This window comes from Callorhinus ursinus, unplaced genomic scaffold, assembly GCF_003265705.2.
Source record: "Callorhinus ursinus isolate GAN/ISIS: 27379988/994484 unplaced genomic scaffold, GSC_fseal_2.0 scaffold21, whole genome shotgun sequence".
Classification (NCBI taxonomy): Eukaryota; Metazoa; Chordata; class Mammalia; order Carnivora; family Otariidae; genus Callorhinus; species Callorhinus ursinus.
In genome coordinates this window covers 3,977,157-3,986,660 of record NW_027397083.1, presented here as the reverse complement: position 1 = coordinate 3,986,660, position 9,504 = coordinate 3,977,157, and the positions used below count along the sequence as shown (strand labels likewise).

Sequence of the window (9,504 nt, the reverse complement as noted above, 5' to 3'; positions counted from 1 at the left end):
TCATTCCTTTTTTTTTTTAAAGATTTTCTTTTTCTTTTTTTTTTTTTAAGATTTTATTTATTTGAGAGAGAACGAGAGATAGAGAGCATGAGAGGGAAGAGGGTCAGAGGGAGAAGCAGACTCCCCGCTGAGCAGGGAGCCCGATGCGGGACTCGATCCCAGGACTCCAGGATCATGACCTGAGCCGTAGGCAGTTGCTTAACCAACTGAGCCACCCAGGCGCCCAGGATCTCATTCCTTTTGATTGAGCCCAGGAATTCTGATGCCAGAGTCCATATCCTAATTTCTGGTAGAATGTTCCTTATTTTGGCTTTGCCTTATGTTTCTTCCTGATCAGATTCAGTGTATGCATTTCTGACCGGAATACTACATAAGTGACACATCTTTCTCAAGCATCACATCAGAAGGCACTTGATGTCTCTCTGCCCCTCAGTGGTCGCTCTGTCAAAGTGCATCCAATTTCCTCATTTCATAGTATCTTTTCCCTTTCAACTAACAAGCAATTTGAGTGGACACTTTAGATTTCATTTATCTATCTATCTAAGAGAGAGAGGGCGAGAGAGCATGGGGGTGGGGGGAGGGGCAGAGGGAGAAGCAGACCCCCTGCTGAGTGGGGAGCTTGACATGATGCAGGGCTCGATCCCAGGACCCTGAGACCATGACCTGAGCTGAAGTTAGACATTTAACCAATTGAGTCACCTAGGCGCCCCCTGAGTGGACACTTTAAAACCTTATCCTGAAAATAAATAAATAAATAAATAAATAAATAAATAAATAAATAAATAAATAAATAAAAAATAAAACCTCATCCTGGGCACCTGGGTGGCTCAGTTGGTTAAGCAACTGCCTTCGGCTCAGGTCATGATCCTTTAGTTCTGGGATCGAGTCCCCTGTCGGGCTCCCTGCTCGGTGGGAAGCCTGCTTCTCCGTCTCTCACTCCCCCTCTCGTGCTCTCTCTCTCCCTTTCTCAAATAAATAAATAAAATCTTAAAAAAAAGAAGAAGAAGGAAAACCTCATCCTGCTCCTCATCATGTTTCCTCCTAAATTTAGCCTCCATGGATGATTCTTGTCCATTTCACTGTGATGGCTACAAAACTCCCTCCTATACCCCCTGTTTGGCTCTCAGTGTCATTCCACTTGAGCCAGAGCCCTCCTTTCTCTCCTCTTTCAGGACATGAACTCATTGATTCTGATTTTTTTCAATGGGGTATAATTTATTAATGCCTTAATCATTTTGGTGCCTAATATCCCAGATTTGGCTCCTGGCAGCCCCTTCAAAGCTGGCTCCTTTATTCCTGTGACATGCCTCCTACTTTTTTTTTTTTAAGTACTTTTTTACTTTTTGGCATTAACACAATGTTCCAGGCTCCTCATCTCATATCTACAATGCCCCGGCCCTGGAATCAGCCATTTCTCTAAAAAAACCCTGATTCCAGGGCGCCTGGGTGGCTCACTCAGTTAAGTGTCCGATTCTTGGTTTCAGCTCACGTCGTGATCTCAGGGTCATGGGATCAAGCCCTGTGTTGGGTTCTCTGCTCAGCACGGAATCTGCTTAAGACTCTTTCTCCCTCTCTCTGCCCTTCCCCACCTCTCTCTTGCTCTCTCTCTCTCAAATAAATAATCTTAAAAAAAAAAAAGTGATTCCTTTTAGGTGGGAGTGGTATTAGAGAACAAGATCTCAGGGCAAAATGTGCTTATTGCTAATGTAGTGGAATGTGATTTTAGGCCCTTTTAGCAGACAGAGCTGAATATACATGCATACATGTATATATACACATATGAATGTACTCACCTATACATATTCTAGAAATCGTGAGTCCGCACTGATGTCTCCAATTCCAATCCATTGTCACAGTTTTTCTTGTTTCCCTCCATGAAATTGTGTGTTTCTTCTTCCGGCTTGAGAACCCCCACTCTTTTTTTTTTTTTTTAAAGATTTTATTTATTTGACAGAGAGAGACACAGCGAGAGAGGGAACACAAGCAGGGGGAGTGGGAGAGGGAGAAGCAGGCTTCCCGCGGAGCAGGGAGCCTGATGCGGGGCTCGATCCCAGGACCACAGGATTATGACCTGAGCCGAAGGCAGACGCTTAACGACTGAGCCACCCAGGCACCCCGAGAGCCCCGACTCTTAACATCAACTCCTGTATTCATTTGCTCAGTCATATAATACATCTAAAAGAGTTTCAGAATCATTTTGCTAATACCAGCACATAAACAAACCTACTAAAGACAGTTCAGAACTTGGTTGAATCTCTCTTCCTACCCGCCCCCCCCAATCAGTGCCCCACCAGCACCTTCTTCACCATCACATCCTAGCAAGGTTGTTAGCTGGCAGGGTAATGGTAACAGGGAGGGGCAGAGCCCTTGAGGAAAAGGAGGGGGTGTAAAATAGCCCTGCAAGGGGGAAGCTGAGGGAACTTCAGTTTCAGAAGCAGGAAGTTAATTTCAGAGGCTGGAGGGGATCCATGAGCAGTGGCCCCAGTTCACTTGAGGGCATGTTTTCTTGCAGCCATCTTGACAGCCTGGGTGTAGGAGTAGAGAAGACAGATGGTTGGGATGGCTAGACTGATCCAACATTGGGGAACTACCAGGTGGATGTGGCAGAAGGACAGAGAGCGAGGACTCCGGGGTGCTGGCAAGAGAATGGTTGACATATGTGCCCTGCAGTCTGGGCTGAATGGGGGAGGAAGTGAAGCCAAGAGGGAGAAAGAGTCACTGGGATGTGGTCTGGGCTGCGAAGGGGTTTATTGAAGTAATTGCTGGTCACTGAATCCCACGGTCTAGGAGTAGCCAGTTCAGGGGACTGGGAGGAGCGATGGCTTGGACCAAATCTGGCTGGGGGCAAGATGGAAGGGGCTGGACTTCGAGCAACCAAAGAACCTTTGTTTCCCCAAGGAGCAGAGGCTGAGAGAGAAGACCACCCTGGCCCGGCCTGAAGAGGGAGGCTGTCTCGGGCACAATAGTGTCTGATCAACAGCTGTGAGAAGTGTTAAAATAAATGCGATTTTGTAAAAATGAAGAGACCTTGGAGATTATTTTCCCAGGACAGTCGCTTCACTTTAAGGGCAGGAAACAGGTCCACACCTCCTCCCCCCGCCCCAGCCTGGGTAGCGTTCAGACCAAGGGGCTTTAAATTTAAGTTGGTGGCTTTCTTTAACCCACCACCACGTTCTGAAGATAGCAGAATGTCTTCCCGACTGGTTTGTTGTAGCGCAGAACGAGTCTTGGTTTCCTACCTGGGTTTGAAGCACAGGGGCAGGCATGGTGTTCCCACGTGTTGGTCACTGCTTGGTGCATTCTTTTTGATGGATGAATCGGTGGGAAGAGTGCATATCTTAGGGAAGAAGGATCCCAGGGAGTCCGAATTTCCTGGTAGCATTCTTTCTTTTCTGTATTCTTGGGGATCTTCCTTTCTTTTGACTCTTATTAAAGCAAGCATTGCTCTGGACATGTGGTGTATGCTTTGTCACCAGAGCTTTGTCTGTAAGATGTACTAATTAAAACAATGCTTTTCTCAACCCAGTTTCACAAGGAAGCTTGTTTCTTGAAGACCATGAGCTGCACAAAGTTAAGTTGGAACCCACTTAAAGGGGAAAATTAATTCAGAGCTTCCTTTTATTTGATCAGGCAGCGTCAGGGTGAGGAAAAGGGGACAAAGATGCTGGGCCTCAGCAAGCATTAACAGAGGCGGGCTTATCTTCCCCAGGAACATTCCACTAAGAAATAGAAAGGTCCCTGATGGAATGTAGCTCGGCTAAACCTAGCCAGGCCTTACAGTTTGCCTTTGTAGTTTAAAGGACAGAGAAAGCTTGTCGTGTCAAAGGCATCCTGTGCAGAAGGTGCCAAGTCTCTGAGCTCTGGAAACATCTCTGCTATTCTAGGTAATGAAAGCAGAACTAGTCTGAGAACAGCCTGGAAAACCAGAAGTAGCAGTTCTGTTTCTGTAAAGTAGAGCCCTTTGTGTGGCATTTTTGCTGAAAGCTGGGATCAACATTGCTGACAACATAACTAAACCGGAGATCACTGGTACAATCGGAGTGGCCAGGTACTAGGAGATCTCCAAAATCCTTGCACCTTTTTATTTTTTTATTTTTTTTTTAAAGATTTTTTTTATTTGAGAGAGAGAGAATGAGAGACAGAGAGCACGAGAGGGAAGAGGGTCAGAGGGAGAAGCAGACTCCCTGCTGAGCAGGGAGCCCAATGTGGGACTCGATCCAGGGACTCCAGGATCATGACCTGAGCCGAAGGCAGTCGCTTAACCAACTGAGCCACCCAGGCGCCCTCCTTGCACCTTTTTAATCACCAAAAAAAAAAAAACAAAACCCAAAAAACAAAAAACCTATTTTTTTTTCAAGGAGACTCTATGCAGAGTTCCTATATCTAATGTTCCATCAGAAACTCACCTTACCTGTTTGGACGTGTTTCTGCCACTTTTAAGAGGTGTTGTCACTTCTCCAAAGACAGTGGAGGTGCTCTCCACTGAGGACAGCAGTTGTGACCACACGGTCCCAAAAGTAAGACTGCTAAAGAAAATATGTTCACCTGAAATCCATCTTGAATCTTAAAAAATGCTATCAGTGACTATGCATTTGATTTATAAAGAAAACAGAGTATGAAATACATTGTTTCGGGGCACCTGGGTGTCTCAGTGGTTGAGCGTCTGCCTTCGGCTCGGGTCATGATCCCGGGGTCCTGGGATCGAGCCCCGCATCGGGCTCCCTGCTCGGCGGGAAGCCTGCTTCTCCCTCTCACGCTCGCCCTGCTTGTGTTCCCTCTCTCGCTGTGTCTCTCTCTGTCAAATAAATAAAATCTTAAAAAAAAAATTCATTATTTTTCCCTTTTCCCTTTAAAAATATGTATACATTTTAAGTAATCTCTATGCCCAATGTGGGGCTCAAACTCAGGACCCTGAGGTCAAGAGTCGCATGGTCTACCGACTGAGCCAGCCAGGCACTGCCCCCGACCCTAACCTTTGTCGACAACTGTTGAATGTCAAGTTGATCTTGGCCTCTGACCTGACTAAAATGCTTTTTTCCCCTTTTCCCTGATTCCATTCTCACGATTCACTCTTAGTGATCAAGATGCTTTGGGTTGTTTGTCCTGCAGCAGGAGATTTGTTATGTCTACACAGAATCAATTATCTTAGTTTGTCATTTTAAAAAAAAATTTTTAAACTATTTTTTTAAAGATTTTATTTATTTATTTGAGAGAGAGAAAGCACATAAGGGGAGGGAGGGTCAAAGGGAGAAGCAGACTCCGGGCTGAGCGGGGAGCCCGATGCGGGCCTCGATCCCGGGACTCCAGGATCATGACCTGAGCCGAAGGCAGTCGCTTAACCGACTGAGCCACCCAGGCGCCCTTAGTTTGTCATTTTAAAGTTTCCAGCTAGAGGCACCCCTCTCAGCCTCCTACCAATAGCACAATGAGGGGCACCTTAGTGGCTCAGTCGGTTAAGCATCTGCTTTCAGGTCCTGGGATCGAGCCCCGCATCAGGCTCTCTGCTCCACAGGGAGCCTGTTTCTCTCTCTCTCTCTCTCTCTCTCTCTCTCTCTCTCTCTCTCTCTCTCCCCCTCTGCCTGCCACTCCCCCTGCTTGTGCTCTCTGTCAAACAAATAAATAAAATATTTTTAAAAAAAAAGCACAATGAGAAATGACAGGCACTCTGACTGCTAGACGCTGTAGCATGTAAATGCGGGGTGGGGCACTTCTCCCTAATCCCCGGAGCAGGAAAGCTTGCCTCTCTTCTAAGGAAAACATACAGCTGCTCCTTTGCAGGTCTGTGAGCTGAGCAGGGCTCAACTTGAGCCACACCACGTTTGGGCGACTACCAGATGTGGAGGCTGTGCCTGGACTGCGTGGATTCTCTCCCTTTTGCCCCTTCAATATCTGAGCATCCAAACTACATCTCAGGAAGCTTCCCCCCTGCCCCCATCTCAGGAAGTTTTTTACTTTCAAAAAGTACTTAAAGGGGCACCTGGGTGACAGTGAGTTAAGCGTCTGACTCTTGATTTCAGCTCAGGTCATGATCTCAGGGTCCTGAGATCAAGTCCCGTGTTGGGCTCTGTGCTGAGCGTGGAGTCTGCTTGAGATTCTCTCCCTCCCCCTCTGCCCATGATCATAACCCCACAGATCTTGATTGCTTAAGCAGGCAAAATTTTATCAATCCATCACTCCAAATAGTTTAATGGGTGAAGTACAATAACTATTTTATGATTCTTTTCTATACATTGTCGCCAACTCTTACCAATCATCTCAGACCATAAATCCTCAGTGTTGAATATAAAAGGGCATGTTTTATGAAAAATCTCGTAAATTTGGGGGAAGAATCTGATCACATATTGATTTTTTTAAAGATTAACTTATTTATGTTTTAAGATTTAATTTTTAAATTTTAGAGATAGAGAGTGCACGTGAGATGGGGGGAGAAGCAGAGGGAGAGGGACACGCAGACTCCGAGCTGAGCGCAGAACCCGAAACAGGGCTCAATCCCACGACCCTGAGATCACGACTTGAGCTGAAATCAAGAGTTGGAGGCTTAACTGACTGAGCCACCCAGGTGCCCCTGCATATTCTGATTTTTTATTCCAAAAATATCATCATACTGGGGTACTTTTTATAAACTTTATCCAAAATTATTTGAAGCAAAAACAAGTATTTCCGAACAACTTTCAAAGGTTTGCCCTCAGCGGTAAACCTTTGAAACAGTAACTGTTTAGGGATTTGTCTTTGAAAGATATCCTCTTTGGGACAAAAAGTGGGGTTTTGGCTGTGTGCTTTCTAGATACTTAAAATGCTGAGTTTTCTGGTGTGAGTTTAGGTTTTAGGGTGTGAGTAAGGTATGGAATAGGAGAAGGGCAGAGGCTCGCTTTGGCAGCACATACACTAAAGTAGTTACAGATACTGAGAAGATTTAGCATGGCCCCTGCAGAAGGAAGACACGGAAGTTCATGAAGTATTCCCTATTAGAAACCAAACCAAACAAACAAAAAAGAGCTCCGGCAGGTATCATCACCTTTAAAAAGACTCATGCAGTGTGTGAGGCAGGATGTGGGGTGGGCAGTATTTGGGAATTCTCTGTACTGTGTCCTCAATTTCTCTATAAATCTGAAACTGTTCTCAAAATAAAGTCTATTAAAAAAAAAAAAGGGACACCTGGGTGGCTCAGCTGGTTAAGTGTCTGCCTTCTGCTCAGGTCATGATCCCAGGGTACTGGGATCAAGCCCTGCATCAGGCTCCCTGCTCGGCCAGGAGCCTGCTTCTCCCTCTCCCTCTGCCCTTCCCCCTCACCCCCGCTTGTGATCTCTCTCTCTGTGTCAAATAAATAAATAAAATATTAAAAAAAAAAGCACAGACGCTGGACTTGTACTAAAATTTGTGTTGCCATGTGGTTCTAATCATTAGTCATCCAGGTCATGGTGGTAGCTGACGGAGTTTACAAGTGATAGTGAAAAATACACCGGGAAACTTTCAATTCGATGTGATAGGAAGAGGGGAAAGTGAAAACAGGAGGCCTGGCATGCACTCAAGTGACCCTTCTTCAACATGACCCCAGCATGTGGACATGGCAGGCTGCAGTTGCTGCTCGAGAGAAAGCTAAAAATATAAAACACCTGTTCACGTAAGGTGATGCAGTTAACCGATCAAAGGAAACAACTGGCTAGAGAGAAAGAATTTTAATCAGTGGGTTAAAAAATGTACGTAACCGTGTTGAACATAATATATGTCATACTAAACTCCGGCTAATACATGAATTGTTTTCTCTATGTGGTAACACCTTAGCATGAGCAAACCTGAGAAATCATTGACCATTCATTGCTAGAAAGCTTTGACAGAAGACTTTTTTTGAACAAAGCACACTCCCAGAATATGTTTAAAATAGAATTTGAACTCTTAAAATTGATTTGCACATAATTTTAGAGAGAATGTCTACTGGTTAAAATGTATATCTGGGCTCTAGGTTCAGGAGCACACACTTCAATTTCTGACAAAGGAAGCTTTTCTATACATCATAATAAAATTTTACTTTGTGAAAAAAAGTAATCTAATTCATGAGGTATGTATCGTGAGGGCTTGCATGCAATGTGAGCACACAGTGTAAGGTCAGTGCATGATGAACACACAACACAGTACACCGCAAGTGAACGTAGCTCCCAATCATACAACTCCCCTCATTACAGAATGTGTCTGACCCAAAACACGGCAGCCTACGGGTATGTGTATATGTGCAAGGATGGGTACACCGTCATGGTGGCGCGGCCTCTCCTTGTGGCAGGATATCTGTTCCTGGACCAGTTTGGCTTCATATCTGGAACCGGCTCTTGGCTGGGATTTGTGCTTCTCTTTGGAGAGCATGACACTATGAATCCTGGCTTCTCTGTCTGTGCAAACAAGATATAAAAGTTGAATCATTTTAGGTTGCAATTTCTAAAGTTATAGTTAGGGTTGGGGTTGGTTTTACAAGGAGTTAGAAGTATTTGCATTTCCCCCCAAATACCAAAGTACAAAGTAGTTGATGTGGTTCCAGGGCAGAGGTGAATCAAGCATTTGCCCTAGGCCTTCAGAGAGCTGAAGAAAGGTCCTTAATGGCCCTGAGTTCAACCACTGCATTTCATAAACTCTCTAGAGACCTTACACAAAGAGAACTTAATCTACAAGATTGGAGACTGCCCCACTGTTTGTGACTCTGCTTATCCATGCCTGTGAGTTAAATGCCTATGTCTCTGCTAGAGAAATGTTCCGCCCGAAAATGGAGGTGGGGGTGCCTGGGTAGCTCAGTTGGTTAAGCGTCTGCCTTCGTCTGCCTTCAGCTCAGGTCATGGTTCCGGGATCCTGGGATCGAGCCCCATGTCAGGTTCCCTGCTCAGCGAGAGTCTGCTTCTCTCTCTGACCCTCCCCCTGCTCATGCTCTCTCTCTCTTAAACAAATAAATAAAATATTAAAAAAAAAAAAGAAGAAGAAGAAGAAGAGGAAGAAAATGGAGGCAAAGGTAAAAGCCTGGATGGCATTCACCTGCTACATTGGGTTTAACTGAATCCCTGGTTACATGTTGCAGCCTAAGAGGTTCCAACTGTGGCATGTGGCTTGAGCAAACTGGGGATGTCCTGCAGTGAATACCTCCGAGGAGAGGGGGCACCTCGTGGCTCACCTGCCTGTCAGGACAGAAATCCTCTTTGATTTGAATTTACCTACACCTGTCTTCCCACTGCTCTCCAAGCTCTGCAGTGTCATGGTGAGTGTATCTTGCCACCCCTCCTAGAGGACTGCTGCTTAAGGGAGGGGTCATGTCTTACAGTCCTCAAGGGGCCCCGCATCTTGTAGGGTCTCCCTAAGACACGGATGGGTAAATGGGAGCACCGATCTGAGAAGTCCCGAACAACAGCCTTGGGAGAACAGCAGGGACCTCCCCTTGGGAGAACCACCCATTCTCTCTAGTATACCCATGTTAGTCCGGTGGTTCTTAATCTTTGTTCGCCCTAGGCGCAGGTGAGCAGCACCCTTCCA

At 45.6% G+C, this 9,504-nt stretch overlaps 1 protein-coding gene and 1 non-coding gene across 6 annotated transcripts in view; one reads left to right on the top strand and one right to left on the bottom strand.

The window, feature by feature from the left end:
* The first annotated feature begins 6,865 nt into the window (after positions 1 to 6,865).
* Positions 6,866 to 6,970, top strand: LOC112829849 (U6 spliceosomal RNA). Its single transcript, XR_003209765.2, has one exon. It is a non-coding gene; the product is annotated as a U6 spliceosomal RNA (small nuclear RNA).
* Positions 6,971 to 7,661: 691 nt separating this feature from the next.
* Positions 7,662 to 9,504, bottom strand: part of AGBL2 (AGBL carboxypeptidase 2) — a 39,240-nt gene continuing 37,397 nt past the window's right edge. For all 5 annotated transcript variants that reach the window (XM_025879311.2, XM_025879314.2, XM_073904598.1 and 2 more), the window contains one exon: positions 7,662 to 8,381. In XM_025879311.2, coding sequence (XP_025735096.2) covers positions 8,208 to 8,381 — 174 coding nt within the window. In that variant the 3' untranslated portion in view covers positions 7,662 to 8,207. The remainder of the gene's footprint in view (positions 8,382 to 9,504) is intronic.